The 18,142-nt window shown below is 31.4% G+C and overlaps 2 protein-coding genes across 5 annotated transcripts; both read left to right on the forward strand.

Annotated features, from left to right (window-relative positions):
• The first annotated feature begins 2,077 nt into the window (after positions 1-2,077).
• Positions 2,078-6,975, forward strand: LOC131845887 (GPI mannosyltransferase 4). 3 transcript variants are annotated; one of them, XM_059195036.1, is made up of 4 exons: positions 2,078-2,155; positions 2,718-3,105; positions 3,506-4,445; positions 5,802-6,975. In XM_059195036.1, the coding sequence occupies exons 2-4, from the start codon at positions 2,940-2,942 to the stop codon at positions 6,658-6,660; spliced, it is 1,965 nt and encodes a 654-aa protein (XP_059051019.1). In that variant the 5' UTR covers positions 2,078-2,155; positions 2,718-2,939; the 3' UTR covers positions 6,661-6,975. The 3 variants fall into 3 exon arrangements, with proteins under 3 accessions (XP_059051019.1, XP_059051018.1, XP_059051020.1); XM_059195035.1 differs by lacking the exon at positions 2,078-2,155 and adding an exon at positions 2,480-2,569; XM_059195037.1 differs by lacking the exons at positions 2,078-2,155; positions 2,718-3,105 and adding an exon at positions 2,496-2,569.
• Positions 6,976-8,502: 1,527 nt separating this feature from the next.
• On the forward strand, positions 8,503-13,249 carry LOC131845875 (methyltransferase-like protein 25B). Of its 2 annotated transcripts, none has more exons than XM_059195022.1 (6): positions 8,503-8,700; positions 8,976-9,436; positions 9,542-9,956; positions 10,334-10,443; positions 10,936-11,123; positions 12,569-13,248. In XM_059195022.1, exons 1-6 carry the CDS (start codon positions 8,608-8,610, stop codon positions 12,646-12,648), a joined length of 1,347 nt encoding a protein of 448 aa, XP_059051005.1. In that variant the 5' UTR covers positions 8,503-8,607; the 3' UTR covers positions 12,649-13,248. The 2 variants fall into 2 exon arrangements, with proteins under 2 accessions (XP_059051005.1, XP_059051006.1); XM_059195023.1 differs by lacking the exon at positions 8,503-8,700 and adding an exon at positions 8,846-8,901 and having other exon boundaries at positions 12,569-13,249.
• The last annotated feature ends 4,893 nt before the right edge of the window (positions 13,250-18,142 follow it).

The following is an 18,142-nucleotide window of genomic DNA, read 5'->3' on the forward strand; positions in this document are numbered from 1 at the left end:
TTTTGGGAGTTCATTTTTATTATTGTACTATATTGTTATAAAAGTTGCAATTTAATTAAATTACACTTTGAAGTGAATATGTTGGTAAGTGTGTGTTTTGATATAAATATTTCAAATCAATGAGTAACAAGATTTGCGATTCATTAATATGTTAATTATTTGAAACTTGTAGTTATAAACTAATTTATACAGTAGAAACTTTTCAATAACCCATAAAATATCGCAAAAGTATAGGTACATTTTGTTCTGTTGTAAATATAACTGTGTTATATAAATTACGGTTGTTTAAACATTATTTATTGATTTGAAAATACTATCAGTCCTTAACTACAGCAGATGTTATTGTATGTTTCATGTGTTATTTTTAGAAAATAATTGGCAGTATTTTGTGCCAAACAAATTGCTCATAAATTGTAAAATGTATTATTAACAAAACAATAATAAAGTCATATCAAGTTAACCAATTTTGTGTATCAATTAAAATCTCAGATATAGTCAAATTAATAAATGTATTCCATAATTTAATCTCTTGTTTTATGACACGTTTTCAGCTAAATTAAAAAACAAAGTCGCTGTCGCTGTCCGTCCGTCTCTATGCTTAAATCTTTAAAACTACGCAACGGATTTTGAAGCGGTTTTTTTAATAGATAGACTGATTCAAGAGGAATGTTCATATGTATATTACATGTACACCCGAGCGAAGCCGGGGCAAGTAGTTAGTAACATATATATGGTACTTATTCATACGCAGAGCAGTCGTTACAAAGAACATAATGTTGTTACAGTATTACAGGCCGGAGGATTTTAAAGATAGTGCCAAAAATATTAGTGCAGGATAGAGATGGAGAATTAATAAATAATTTGTTTTTAATTTATACTAAACATTTTGGTCATTTACTCTGAGTAATAAAAAAAAATCATTCTATCAAAATAAAATGTCAATATATACAGCATTCTTCAATGGATCAGTTGAAAAAAAAATATTTATAAAACAACCTGAAGGTTACAACGATGGTACAGAGTTTGCCGTTTGAAAAGAAGTCTATATGGACTTAAACAGGCTCCACGTGGCTGGAATACTTGTATACATGAGTTTTTAATCAATTCTAAATTCATACAGAGCCAGTCTGATCCTTGTTTATACATTAGAAAGAATGGCTTATCTGAAGTGATTATTGGGTTATAATATGTTTATGATGGATTGGTAGCGTCAATATCAGAGAACGAAAGAAAGAAATTTCTTGAAGAGTTACAAAAACGCTTTAAGATCACGACAAAGCTTGCAAGTTACTTTCTAGGACTTGAACTAGAAAGATCTAATGAAGGATATATAACATTAAGTCAGAAAGTCTATATAAAGAAATTACTAGAAAAATTTCGCATGTCTGACTCCAAACCGGCTTTAACTCCAATAATAAAGGAAAACAGTAAAGATACGTCTCTAGATGAAAGCAAATTTCCTTATCGCCATGTAGGCACCGTCATATTTAATGGTAGGGACAAGAGTTACGCAGTGAGTGTTGCCTCCAGAAATTTAGAAAAACCAACAAAACAGGATGTTATTGGAGTACAAAGAATACTTCGCTACCTGAAAGGATCAGTAGGTAAGGGGCTAACATTTAAGACTGATATCACAGGAAATTTAAATTGTTACAGTGATGCAGATTTCTCTGGTGATCAAGAAACTTGTCATTCTACCACAGGAATAATATGCCTTTACTCAGGGGCTATAAGTTGGAAAAGTCAAAAACAAGAAATTGTAGCCTTATCTTCGACAGAGGCTGAACTTATAGCTGCTAGTGAGACACCCCAGGAAATTATTTGGCTAAAAGAGTTACTATCTGAATTAACGCTAAAAGCTAGACAAGCAACCAATTCTCTATGTGGACAATGAATCTGCAATAAAATTAGCTCACAACCCTGCATATATTATAAAAGGACAAAGCATATCAAGCGGAATCATTTTTATGTCAGGGAATGTGTAATGGACGGGCATCTATTAGTGAAGCATGTCTCATCGGAACATCAACTAGCCGACATGTTCACGAAGCCACTCTAGTATATTCTTTGCACTCTACAGACCAAGATTAGAAGGACTGTCCTCACACATTGGAATGAGTAGCAGCAGCTATAAAAAGTAGACGGGATGTTAGGGGTAAGAGTTGTAGATGTACGACCTAATTGTCTGTGTATCGATGACGATGTCTTTGCTTAGCATCTTGTTGATTGTAATATCTTTTTATGCTGCTTATTATAGGTATGTACTGAATAATTAATATTGCTTTTTGTTCTCAACTTTAATAATATATGTGTATTTTTGAATTATTATTTTGATTTATATTATTATGTGTATTTTTCCAACAATTTCCAACTCTCCTGATCCTGTAATCCTATTTCTAAATTACTACTCATTTTTTAATACGAGTCGATTGCCATAACTTAAAAAAAAAAACTAGAAAATGGCTAATGGCTACACAAACCGCCGGAGCCAAAAGAAGAAAAAAAAATGTAATCTGATCAATTTAAATTATTCAATATTTAAAGTTTTAATTCCGCTGAATTTGTATAGGTAAATATAATAATGATTAAATATCCTTTCTATATATTCTTTCTTTGGTACACTAAAGGTATTTTCTATTCTGTAACTTTCGTAGTGGTGGTGTAAATAACAATGTTTGGATCTTTAATTAATTAACCTTTATCTACTTCTATTTTAGAATTTTGGGGCCTACAATTGAACCATAAATATTAAATTCTAACACGTGCGACTACTTGGATGATTCAATTACAAGGATATGAACTTGGTGGCGGCGGTGGGCGATGTCGATATTGTAAATAATGTGATACATGGTTGATAACACCGGCTAAAACTAACAAAACAATATTCACACGGTGTATTGTTATCATCCAATAACACCACATAATGTTGTACCGTCAACATGTTCTTAAAAACCGGCCTTTTTAAAGCAATCTCATTTAAAAATCCAATAAAATTACCAGTGTCATATTGGTTACTTGTAATTGTACGATTTGCGCTTACAATTGTCCCGCAAAGTGGATACATACATCCGGATGAGTTCTTTCAAAATGTGGAGATTATTGCAGGTAATACTACATATTTATACTTATAAATATATTATTATTATATCTACACTTATAAATGTATATGTATACAAATTTATTTTCTGTTTTCATTATGAGGGATAAATAGTAAATAATATTAACACATAATAAACAAGCATATCAGTGATAATTGCTAAAATAATAATGATTTCCTGTCATTTCGTAATTAAATTTTATAACAATACAATGTCAGAAAAGCAAAAGCTAAACTAAATTATAGTTTTCAAATCTATCAAACTTAGAGAGGAGATCTTATTGATTTTGTTTTTAATATTTTATTGTATAATAGTTATTGTCAAAACTACATTATATTAAAAATGATAATGGTATGGATGAATAACAATTAACTCATAAAAAATTGTAATAAAAATTATTGTTGCAGGTGATATTCTTAATGTGGACATTGCAAGGACATGGGAGTTTAACTCAAAATTTCCCATCAGAAATATATTGGTACCCAAAATGGTTCTCGGTCCACCCATACACTTGATACGAATTGCAAACCCATATACTTTGTATTACTTTGATATCAACTTAAAAACCCCATACTATTTACTAGTTTTACCAAGACTTTTTATATGTCTTCTGTCTTTAATTAATGATTATTGTTTATATAGAATATGTATACTCTATGGACAAAATTTTAGGAGTCGTTTAAAGCTGTTTGCAAGTTCCTATGTTGTTTTTGTGTATTGCTGTAGAAGTTTTTCAAATACTTTTGAAATGATATTATTCTCGATACTTTTGCTGTTTGTAGCTGAGTGTATGCAGAAATCTGATAAAATTATATATCACGAAGAGTTCCTGAATGAAAAATATAACAGGGCAACATCACCAGTTGAGAAAGTAAAACTGTTCAAGTTACGAACTCATTTACCGTGTCATTCCTTGAACCATGTTATAGTGTTGTCTACTTTAGTAGTGATCGGTATATTTAATCGTCCAACCTTCATTGGGTTTGCCTTTCCACCAATTTTCTTCTGGCTACACAGAGGATTAGGTTCCAAAGTAGTTGGATTCAAAGATTTTCATATCCGAATATTCATGTTTATAATGTGCAGCATCCCTACTGTTTTGCTGCTAATTGTAGTGGACTCAGCTTACTATGGGTATGTGACAATGGCTGATGTGGAGTCACTGAAACTTTCCTGGGACAACTGGGTAGTTACACCACTGAATTTCATTCGATACAACTTGGATACAAGGAATTTGAAACAGCATGGTTTACATCCGTGGTGGCTGCATATTGTTGTCAATGTTCCTTTGCTGTTTAATGTGTTGGGAGTGTTGGCACTTGTGTCAATAGCTGGTAACACTTATAGGTGAGTTCATTCAATTTAATGAAGTCCAATTAAAATATCACTAAGTTTGTACATCTACACAATTCCTTATCAGTGGAATTACTTATTCTGCTTTAATTACTCCTTTGATAATATTTTATAAATACATAAGTTAAACAAACATTGTTGTAATAGTATAATTAACTGAAACGGTTAGGTATTTATTATATTATTTATGTATTTGGAAAGTCTGGCTTTTGTCTGTATATATGTTTGTACACACTAACCTTAGAAATGGCTTAACTGAATTATATGCAAAATAACATAGCAAAGCATAGCAAATAGATGGAATGAAAATATTTTATTATAATTAATTTATATCGGACAACTCATGCAGCATTGTCTAGTCCGAAACTAAACAGAGCTTGTACTATATATACTTTAAAACAGAAAATAGTCAACAAATGCAACCTACATCCTCATGCTTATAATAAATGATTGTGTCCAATCTAATCCAATTTTTAAATCAAAATATAATGCAGTGTCCCTAAAATTAGTCATATACTTAGTATTATTATAATACTTAGGCACTTGAATTATACTCATGAATAATGATTTTTTATCATATACTTTACGAAATGAATGTTATTTTAACAATGGGATATCAAAAGAGAATTCATGCAGAAACAATGAATGGCGTATATTGTTCACATGGCTTCACAACTGAATTATAGTCACAAATGTAGAAACAAAGGATAGTTTTTGTATTAATTTTAGTATCCAGTTAATCTGAAATGACCTCGTCATAGTGCAAAGTCCTGGCAACCAAAATTACTAACTTAACTTTATTAACTTTATCTTATATATAAAATTCTCGTGTCACAGTTTTCGTTCCCATACTCCTCCGAAACGGCTTTACCGATTCTCATGAAATTTTGTGAGCGTATTGAGTACATCATCATCACACCAACATCTATTTTTTATCCCCCTAAATGCTAGGGGTAGTCCACCCCTATTTTTTTTTTTTATTTTAAGGCAAAACAACGTTTGCCGGGGCAGCTAGTAGTATATAAAACTGTAGAGGATTTTCAAAAATATGTGTTTTTTGAGTTAATTTAGTATTACTAGGTGTGCGATACCTACCTGCCGAGGTTTTCTCGAGAGACTACAGTATTGGAGTTTTCAAGAAGGGTATATTAAGGTTTCTTAAGGATCGGCTACGCGCACGTGACGTGACACCCCTGGTGTTTCCGGCGTCCATAGGCTATGTTAACCGTTTACCATCAGATGGGTTGTATGTTTGTTTGCCACTTACGTGGTATAAAAAAAAAAGAAAAGGTTTCATATGAGACAATAGATAACGTAGTACAATAAATAGATTATTTATTTATATTTCAGGTTTATCCGAGGACAGTACAGTAAACTACCAAGAATCCAAAGCATTACAGGTCTAATGCTCTTCTCTCTAATCATACCAGTAGCAATATTATCATTGTTTCCACACCAGGAGGCAAGATTTATCATACCAATATTAATTCCGCTAATATATCTCTATGGAAACCATTTACATCCCAACGAGAGTGATGGCCCGAAATCTAGAAGATTTAAGAACACGTTACGAATCTCTTGGTACATTTTAAACCTACTGTTGACTATGTTTTTTGGTTTCATCCATCAAGGCGGTATATACCCATTCTCGAATAGTCTCTACCGTGAAATAAAGAATAATTATGGAGTCCACACACATGTCATAACCACTCATAGCTACAGTATCCCCACATTTTTACTACAACTGGAAAGCACATCGAAAGTTTGGAAAGATAGAAAGACTGGACATAAATATAGACTGGCGCCGACCACTTTCCTCCACAAGTATGGGTCCCTGCCAATGAACGAGTTGTTTACTAAAATTGATGACGTTCTGACTAATGCTGAGATGTTGTTGCATAAACATAAAAAGCAGTACAGGTTTTACGTCGCGTCTCCTTGTTCCTTGGACAAGAAACTTCGAGCCGCAGCCAACAACTACTACTACATAGATTTAGCTGAAGAATTCTCATATTACCCCCATTTTTCTACGGAAGCGTTCCCCGAATTTCCCAGTGACCACGACCAATCGTGTTTAGAGACTGGTTTATTACGAACGAATGAATCTTGTGTTATTGATCTGAATATGTTCCAAAGAATCTCGTGCTTTTTTAAGAAACTGTGTCTAAAAATTTATAGAGTTAGACCTATTAGTAAATATAAGACTTAATATTTTATATATTCCAGTTTAGCCTATACAGCTTTAATTTTATGTATATTGTCAGGCTTTTTGTTTAAATTACTCAAATGTGAACACAAATGACATCGGTGATCTCTTTAGCAGTTTTAGTTGTCAAGAACTCAACTATAGTAAAAGACCATAGAAAAATAGTTTTGCTTTAGTTATCATTCTTAGTTAGTTAATGTTAATTGAATTTTGTAATGGAATGTTACCATTATGCCATGTTATTAGCTTTAAAATCAATTATTATACAAAGGGTGATATATAATCTCGAATGAATAGACTAATTATACATAATTTTGATCTTACGGTACTTGGTATATACTATTCTTGTGAGAATTAAGCATATTTTTATTAACTTATGACTACGTCGTGTAATCCTACTAGAAGGATCAAAATTACTTCTTATTATCTTTTAAATGCTTATAAATAATTTTGAATCTCGAACACAAAGTAGGTACGCCATTTTTATTATTACTTTATTTTTATTCATATTATGTGTAGCAAAATGATCATTCCAATGTTTTGCTCAATTAAAAAGACACTACTGGCAACGAATAATATTGTACTAAATAATAAGTTGTCGCGTTGTTTTTCTATTTACAAGTTAATATATATAATTTAAGCTATATATACATTCAAAAGTGAGAGAAGTATTTGTAGTATTGTACTCATCATATTTATGGCATAGTTAATTTTTATATAATTTATTTATTTGATATTGAACATTGTTATTTTAATTAATTGCTTTTATTGTTATTTATCATCGCTTTAAATACATATAATTTATAAAAAATACATATCCAGTTCAAGCGGACTTTTGACGCCATCGAATTAAAAATAAATGGAACATAATGTCGATGAATGATGAATCAATACGTTCCATTAAACATTATATTTACATTGAAAATAAACAAATTATAACTATACTTTATACAGTTATAAAACATAATTTACAAATATATAATTTATTAAATATATGTCACAAGTTTGTACAGTGCCTTGCATTAATATGTAAACACTTGTTTAATTTATTATAAGGTTCTATTTAAAGTTAAAGAGTGAATAATGTTACTGGGAAATTCTATGATCGAGTGTTCACATATCAATGTACATCACTGTACTGTACTAAAATAACTAGATTTAAAGAACTGTAAAATCACATCACACTGTAATAAATGTTGAAGGAAGTTTAATTTTTTTTAAATTGTCATTAATGTTATCACATTATTAACCGCCTTTAAAAGGAAGAGGTTATATTCTTATATTTTCTGTATACATTTTTCTGTCGTCCTTATAGAGAATATTGAAATAATTAGCATCTTTAGGCAGGTATCTACTGATTGCATTGATAACAATAATTTCAGAAGCTTGTTCTGCGTACTATTACTACATACATGCTACTATTATTTACTTATGATGTAAATAAAAGTTGTTTCATTATTTCAATCTTTTTTATTTCCTCTACATGTCCAATTAAAGCGCCAACACCCAGATACGCCATCGACATCTATAAAAACGTCAACTTCGACCATTACATACAATAAGTGACGAACCGGAAAACTTCAGGGCAAGAAAAATACCCGCATGTGCAAAAAATGACGGCACGTAATTTTAATCATAGACAATCATAAATTTACTGAAACACACTATTGACGAAAATTAATTCGGACGTACTACGTAAGAAATTGTTATCCTTGATTGAAGCTATAAAGAATAGCGCGGACATTCTACGAAAGACAATGATTTACGTACTCAAGGTACAAAAAACCGAATAACTAGGCAGTATACGCCATGCTCTTTGCCTGTCCGAATTGTATGAATATTGAAACAACAACAACTACATTATTTATTTACATTTGACGTGATTTTTCTCGTGTTTCATTTTTGTAATTCTCCTATTTTTAAATACTTTTATTTCACCATTTTACAAATATGAAATCCCACAAATCAACACTACAATCTGTTCTCTCCGCCGTATTGAAAGTTATTCGTGTATATGAATGGCTTTTGAATCTGTATGTTTTGGTAAGTTATTCGAAATTCAAAATTACTAGACATCAACGAAAATGTACAAAACATTATTTACGTACAGCCAAGACTTTTGCACAGACCACTGACCGAACAATTATTCGATGGAGAATGGCATGAATAAGTTATTTGTTTGAATACACAGACTAATGTTAACATACATACCAGATAATGATTACATACTTTCTGGTTTATTTTGTATGTAAATTATTACTATATATATTATTTATGAAATTAATGACATTTACTCATAATCTATTTTTTCTTTTCAGGATTTCTTTGTTGATAATCATTGGGAAAAATTGCCAACAAGCTGGCGGGAGATATTTCAAAACATAGATCCACAGGTCCTTGGAGATATTATATCAGGAAATCATAACAATTATGTGTTACCTCTATCATTCCTCTCATTGTTGAAAACTGTACAGACATATAGTTTGCCGAGAACCAGTATTTATAATTATGAATCTTTTAAAGAAATCCACAGTATACATGATAGTTGCAGAGGTCATCCAAGATTGAAAAATCTTTTCTTGAAACATGTAAAATTGAAAAAGAGGCATGAAGTGACTCTTATGGCAGAAATTGTACATCACACAGCTTCACAAGTGAAATGTGATGCTGTAGTTGACTTTGGTTCAGGGTTGGGACATTTGGTTAGACTGCTTGCATACAAATATGATCTCTATGCTGCTGGTATTGAGTGTCAATCTCAATTAACACAGGATGCTAGGTCTGTACTGTTGGTATGTATATTATGACATTTAAGTAGTATATCTTAGTAACAAATTTGTATAGATATTTTAAAAATAATTTACATTACTTTTTTTTTTTTCAGAAAACAAGACTGGGAACTTGAATATACAGCCAAAAAGTATTTGTCAACTGAAAGTGCAATTAAATTGCGCCGTCCCATTCATTTTGATATTATTCTAAATAATATCAGTCAGTTAGATCATTTAGTGTTGCCAGATACAATGGATAACTATGGTTTAATAGGACTACATCCATGTGGTGATTTGGGCCCATTGCTTTTGAAACACTTTGTTAGTAGTAACAAAGTGAGGTTTATATGTGTGGTGGGATGTTGTTACATGAAGCTGACATGTGAGGGTGCTGACAGAGGGTACCCGATGAGCAAGTACCTTACTGGTTTAGACAGCGGTTTGTCTTATGCTAGCAGGGAGATTTCGTGTCATTCTATTGATACTTATTGTGATAGACTAAAAAATGGACATTATGAGGATTTGAAGGTGAGATTCTTCTTTTAAGTTAATGGTAAACCTAAATATACTTAGACCAGAACTTGACATCTTCAATAGCACAATTGATTACCTTATTCAGGTCTTCCTTCATGCAGGGTAAAGGTGAGGTAAACTATAATAATAATATAGCCTTTATTCTGGTTTTAGATATTAATTTGGTTATTATTTTAATTTCACTGCCTAGGTTCATCAGCTTGTCCTAAGACATAGACCTCCTCCAATGGACTCCAGCTTCTCTGTCTTTTTCTTCCCCATTTGTTCCAGCCACTGCCACAGATTTTTTAAAAAGGCTTTATAACTAGGTCCATATGTGTTTAACAGTAGCATGTTGATTCAAATAACACTGCTATTAATGATTATTGTAGATACATGCATACAGAGCAGCGCTAGAAAGAATATTGGTGGAGCATGACCCTAAGTTACGACACGCCCAAGTCAGGAGTATCAAGAATTCTGACAACATGACATTTCAAAGGTAATACTTCTAATCCAAACTGAAGAGGATATGCCACTACACATCCTATGTGGTTGTAGCCCACTCATGCATAAACAAAATATCTCCTTTGGAAAGTTTACACTCTTTCCTGAGGAGATAAAAACAATCGTACTCATGAATACAAATAAACATTTGTACAATAATGTAAAAATCAAGTGGTAGTTTGATGTTTGCAATAATATAGTAGTTTAATAGTTAAATGTTTGTACGCTTCATATAAGCAAATTTTACAAGCGCCATATTTTACATAACATCCTGTAATGTATCAAAAATAATTCACAACTAAATAAATAATAATTATTATTATTCAATTGAAACGGATCTTACAAAGCAACGTGACTGAAATAGGCGAGACTAAGTCACAAACATAACTTAGTACAAAGCTCACTCTCATAGAGCTATTTTTTTAACATGACTAAAATGTTCTTGTTAATTTGGGTTCTTTTCACCTATACTGCACATTACATACAGATACTGCACATTAGCCGTGGAGCGACTGGAGCTCCCTCTACCGACGTGTGCGAGCACGTGGTCACGTGGCGAGGCAGACTTGCAGCAATGGCGGCGCGTGGTGACCGTGTATACACTGCGACTGCTACTGGCCCCGCTCGTCGAGACCGTCATACTACTCGACAGAATACTCTTTGTTATTGAAAATGGTAATTATATCGTATTTTTAATAGTAGTGGAATTCTACCACACTTGTGAAGGAAGGAGGTCAAGACGAAGCGAGCAAAGAAAACGGCACCGGTAGAGTCGTAAAATATAGTAATGACTTATGTCACAAGTAAAAACAATAACTATATTGTTTTTGTTTCAGTTTCCAACACTTCTTTTTCTTCGCAAATTACTTATCTTTGTCCTCCTTTTCTATTTCCTTTATTGATGGCTGTATTATTACCATCCAATGCATACCTATAAAGTGTTGACGTCAGAGTCAATCCCAAATCTAGATTATATTATTGTTTTTTTTAATGGATGATTATGGAATGATCCACCCACCTGCGCTAAAAATATTGGTGGTTGTAATAAAGATTTGACATATGGTAATTTTTTAAAATTATATGGTATATAAGGAAAAGGAAATTATGATAAATTTTAAGTATTGCTCATGATGTAGGTCTCTGGAAATCAATACTAAATTTTAGAGATAAGTTTAGAAAATAAGAATGAACAGTCGTCGAATCGTCTCTTACACTGTTAACAGCGATACATAATAAAACAATGTTCATTTTCATATATATTTAATATTAAACACAAAAATAAACACATCTATCAACATAACAATAATTACTTTACATACATTTGTACACATACATTTTTATGACACCGACGTGATTCCATTCAACAAAAGCGGGATGTTACAAACACAGGAACTTATATGGAATGTAATTAAATTAACTATAATTAACACTAATTTCATTTGGCACTTTCAACATGTTCACATCTACATTTTTACAGGTTATGGTCCTATCTTTTTTTAGCCTGCATGCAGTCATACATATTGTATTAGAGCCTTAATATCTTGTTAAGTAATTTTATAATAAATACTAGCTGTCCCGGAAAACGTTGTTTTGCCTTGCCTTGCCTTAAAATAAAAAAAAATTAGGGGTGTACTACCTCTCACATTTAGGGGGATGAAAAATAGATGTTGGCCGATTCTCAGACCTACTCAATACCCTCACAAAATTTCATGAGAATCGGTCAATCCGTTTCGGAGGAGTATGGGAACGAAAACTGTGACACGAGAATTTTATATATAAGATACATTGTTTCGATTTGTGGGTAAAATAAAAAAATATATAAATATTTCCTTTGCTTTACATTACAGACCTAAATACAGATAGTGACAAGAAACTTCCCGGGCATTCGTTAATTGTAAAAATTATATATAATCTGCATTATGGGATGTTTGAAGGGACAGGGGCGGAGTGAGTCCGTTGTGGATGTCCATTTTAATTGAGAGTACATTAAATAGTATTTTTTTACTTCCCAATTGTTAAAATTTTATGTTTGACAGTTGAGCAAAGATAAATAAATATGGTCTCTTACAGATCATCACCATGATCCGATGATTAATAATGATAAAGAATTCTCCTTTCAGGTTTCTCGTGCAATATCCGGCCAGTATTCGACCCGAAAATATCGCCCAGAAACCACATCATAGTTGCAAAGAGAATGTAATACAGATTATTAAAACATAAACATTGTTTTTTTTTATCGTACCAATCGTTTAAGCTATTAGTAACTAATTTATATATCTAAATAATTGATGTTTTGTTTAATTGAGAGTGTGATCATACCGAGGCACTGGAATTTTAAGTATATTAACTTTAATATACATGTAGGTTTTTGTATCCATCTGGAGTTGTTTAGTCTTACAAAAAATATTCAGTAATATTTTTCAGTTCGTGATCTATTTTAATTAAAAAAAAAATAATAGCCCAGGATAATTGACACAGCACTATGTAGTCTCAAATTAAGAGCTTATATAATACCAAACCAATACTAATGATGTTTATATCATACGAGAGTCAAACCCTAAACTGAAATCAGGGGTGTGCTAAACCACTAGATAACTGAAGGCGCCAATGGATAACTCTTGGCACAGATTAGTGGCAAACTTAATATTTTTCATTATTATAAAAATAAACTTACTCTACTTGTCTTTTAAAATATTGCAAATACTTTTTAAAGCCCTGTGTAATAGTCATAATAAACTGTGGTATTGTTTGTATAGAAAAAGTAAGAATAATTAGGCCGTAGTACGTAAAAGGTGTTATGATTGTGAGTTAGGTGCTAGCAACATGTAAGAATTAGGGACGTCAGTGCTAGAGAATTATCTTAATTAATATTGGAAATCTAAAAAAATACTTATGTGACCCGGAATGTTGTTTTCATTGACTCGATTTATTGGCCGATGCCAGACAGCTTCAAATACACAAATGCTTACAAGTTGTTTAAAATGTGTGCTACAGATACTTATACGAGAGTAGATATTCAAATTTTTAAATTCTGTTCTAAATTCAAATGTGTAATAAAGATTTGAACTTTTTGATTAAACGCACATGGAAACGTTCATATTAATGGAATGTGTATAAGATTTAAGAACGCACATCAAATTTAAATCCTTGGACAAAATTAAATGAGTAGATATTGTGAACAATGCAATTTAACCAGCGCGGGTCTCCAGCAATTTATTTCAAGAGCCATGGCTTGGATTCGGTTCTTAAGTATCAATTTTAAAAAAAAAGATCTATACGCTTGACATCCATTACGCTTGCTTTTAGGTTAATCCGGCATAATTGGGAGACTGTAAAGCTCACTTAGTATGACATAAATAAATAATTCCTGATTGTGAACGCACTTGTGTGGGTTATGATGATTATAATACACGAGCCGGAATTTCAGCCTGAGCCAAGTGTGTTTAATACGCCTTATGCATAATGCCTTTATAACGTATACATACGCGTTTTATGAGTTGATTTATATATCGAAAACGACTTTAATAGTACTTTTAAACTGTGTTGAAAAAGATTTTTAAATATGTGTGCAAATATTTGAAGCTATCTGACGTTAACGTTACGTATGTGACGGTGTAGAGTGTAGGTATGTTCACATATGACATTCGTGGCATCATGCATTGGCGGGAGGTTGTGGGGGCAGCATTGGCGCAGGCTCGTCGTCCGAGTCGTCCGAGTGGACTCGCGTGAATCGCCGTCGTTCCAGCAGTCGTCGCAGCTTGAATTCCCCGTGGCCGTACTCCCAGCGGCGGCGAGTTACGCCCTTGCGACCTATACCGGATATTTTGATTATAAAAAATAGTATTAACTTTTAACAGACAGTGATTGAACAAAAAGGGCTCAGTGGCGTGCCTTGTGAGAGGTCTATGTCCAGCAGTGGACTGATGATGTTGAGTATGAACTTTTATTTAGACATTTATCACACATTTTTAAGTAACTGGAAACAAATTGACGGTCTGGTGGTAAGTAGTAACTGTCGTCTATATACACGGACACTACCACGGACATATATCAGGTGATGCTGGAGGTAACCCTTGTGTTTTTTTTTATGTGTATGATAATGGAATGGTGCAACCGCCTGCGCTAACGGTTTACGCTGGCGGGGCACCAGTGGGGGATGATAAGATGAGCATGAAGTCTGGTCAGTTAGCCCATCGTGACAAATTTACCAAGAATTCATAGATCCATATAGCAATAGGAGTTACTAGTTATTTAACAAGAGACATTGGGTACACAGATCCATACGATACATTCAGGAGTCTAATGCCGTATACGCCATAAGTATATTTAGAGACATGGAATACAGGTATAAAATCTTTAAATCAATCTTTAAGACAATACTATGATTTAAAAAATGAGGGATGAAACGAAATTAATAAATCTAATAAACTTCTGCAAATATACTAAATCAAAGCAACACCTAATTTACATTAAGACGCCATCTAACCACTATAATTGGTACATAATTTGAAAATACTTCAGTATTTCAATTAACATCTCGAATAGCTACACTACTGCTATTTGAGTTGGATTTGCCATAAGATCATTTCCGTCATCCCAACTTTTGGTACATTAAGAATAATGGCACTATGTAGTAATCTACTCATCCAGTTTTTGTTTATAGAAAGCTGGTTGACACTATATTTCCTCTAATAATAAATAAAGAAATTTCTTCTTTAAAGGTTCTGTATTAAATTTTATTTTTTTCTTATATTTTCAAGTGTATAATTTGCAAACTTTGCTTCAGTTGAATGAAAAGAATGTTTCGTATCATCTTGGTCAATATTAAATTACTTCTTGTTCTCCTAATAATTTTATACTTTTATCCAAATTAATGATGGCATGAAGCACTTATATACTAGTCTTCGTTTAATTCCTTCAGTTTAAAAAAACTTATGAATTTTCTAGCTTTCATTGTATTCTTATTATTATAGTCTAAATCGATCTATATTAAGTTATACACGTACAAAATTCTAAAATGTGCAACATTACGTTTGTGAAATCTAAGCTGACTTAACAAAAGTGGCATGCGAAGGTGCGATCAAATAAAAAACAAAAAGCTGCTTCCAATAAATATATTTCAATAAATATTGTACGTACATCACAATGATAAAATCTAATCACGATCACAATACATAAGCGAAATTAAAAATATTTTAATAACTAGTATATACTTGTGTAGAATTAAGTACAAATAAAATAAGCTGCCAAATGACAAATCTCAAAATTGTGATTCACAAATTAAACACATGCCCAAAACTAACTTATAAATTAACCTTAACATTACTAAATACTGACCAATTTAAAAAATAATAAGAATGTATAAATAGTCATATAAGTAAGAAGCTAGGTTGTATATAAGAAGGTAGGTTATAATTGAGAAATATTACATTATTATTTAGACTAAGAATTAGCTTTATCATTATTTCTAGTGCTAAATTTTCTAGAAATCTCTATTTATGTCTCTAAAATGCGAATATGTTTATAGATATTTGATAACGATATTCAGTGACTGGTTCTTTAGTAAACTAATATAATAATTAAAAACATACGTATTATAATTACACTGGTCAACAAAAAAAAAATTTGTTTCTTTCGATTTTTCCATTTCTGCCTTGAGTTAACGTATATTCTTTGAATATATTGAATATATTTTTCTCTCGCAGCTATTGTTTTTGAGTTACAGCTAACTTCCCTCATTATGTTCAACTTAGATTTGCGTTTTTATTGGACACTCAAATATATTTTATACTATAAGATGTTGTGTCTTATAACAACATATACGACCTACTAAATCCCGATTGTTTTTGCTATATCTGTGTTGAATATGTATATGTAAAATATCAAAAACCTATATTGAACTCGATATTTTCCCGTCAATATGAAGAACTGAAGCAATTTCCCAGTATTTTATTTATACTCGGAGCCATAAAAATACCCAATAACAGAAAAAAATGAGGAAAACAAAACTTGTGTTGACCAGTGTTATCAACAGATTCGCTCTGTTGACTACATACATAATGGTTAACTTGTGTATAAATTTTAAATATTTTAATAGACAAAAGCATATTACTACGTTGTAGTAAGTACCTATCAAAACAAAAAAAAATATTAGTAAATATAGAATGGTTCTAATACATAGCTATTAAATAATGAACTTTCATTAATTTACAGTTATTATAAAGTTTTTTAAATCATATTCCAATTTATTGTTTTGTAGTTGATATTTTATTGAACCGTCATTATTTAAACAGCCCAACTTCTTACTTCCATGACTGTATCAATAGTAAAATCTCAAAAAAATCTCAGATCAAGGGAATGCAGACAACTTAAAATTAAATATAGGTACAACGTGATAGAATAAAGATTAAGCCCCTTATTAATAACATAAACAACTATGATTTTCCTACAACATCTTTTATTGAAGTATTTTGTCTCTTTCTGTCGAATACAGAAATAGGTCGAGAGAAAAGGACAAGACACCTCAATCGGTATTTATGACGGAGTAAAACTAGGGTAGATCCTTTCTTTTTTTCTATAAAGATAATTATCTGATGACCTGTTTAAGCGTATGCTTAACAACAGCTCTTTAATTATATAATACTTATTAACAATTTTCTACTGTAGCAAGTCAATGATAGGTTAGAATTGAATATCTTTCGCATATAGTCGCAATTGTGACTGTAAAAACTTGTTATGTTTTTACAGTCATAATTGCGACTGTGAAATACATCATACCTAATTGCAAAATTGATTTCAAACTGTTTCTAATGACAATTGTTAGTAACGGCGTTATATAATTTATCTCTCGTTGACTCAGTGCATTGCACACTTTGAAAGTAATAGTTTAATACTACATTTTGATTCTTTTTCTATAAAAATATTGCCTATAGATCAATAGCCATTTTCCAAATTTTAAGTCTAATGCCATCCCATAATATAATGGGAAAATACTATTCTTTAGGAACTCTCAGATCTATGATAGGAAACAATTTTCTAACAATATAGTATCATTATTTTCTACAAAAGATTAATAAAGGTTGTATATAATTGAAAAACAATTACGCTTACATCTAATGAACATTCTATTATACAAAATGTATAATATGTAAGTACTTATATATGTACTACACGTAATATATTTGAACCAATATATACATATAAGTTTTTAAATAACTCGCAAACTTGTTATCAACTATATTAGGGGTTTATCTGAAAATATTTCCTATTAAATATAGAATATCGCTGTACAAACGCGAAATATTAAATGTATAATACCTATAATATACTCATTCTTCGTTTGTACCCTGTATTTGTGATTCTAATGTTAATATTATAATTAATATATGATAGTGTAATGTTGGTACATTACATTATCATACTTGTGGTATTTGTAGAAATGAAAGCAAAGCGGAATTTATTTGTGCTACATGAATTGTGTACATATTTGTTTAGATTATGATTTAGTGAAGATGTATACAACCTACAAAAAAGTAGACATGTAACCAACAAACAGACAAAAGAGATATATGCTATATCTAGTTTTAAAATAAAAAAGTATTATTGACTAAAATGATGACAAGCAATAACATGATATTCAGAGAAAATCTAATTCTAGGAAAACTATCTGAATTTTAGATGTAAATTTAGAAAAT

The sequence above is a fragment of the Achroia grisella genome, unplaced genomic scaffold, assembly GCF_030625045.1.
Source record: "Achroia grisella isolate CSIRO2021 unplaced genomic scaffold, CSIRO_AGI_Agris_v1 utg487, whole genome shotgun sequence".
In the NCBI taxonomy this organism is placed as follows: domain Eukaryota; kingdom Metazoa; phylum Arthropoda; class Insecta; order Lepidoptera; family Pyralidae; genus Achroia; species Achroia grisella.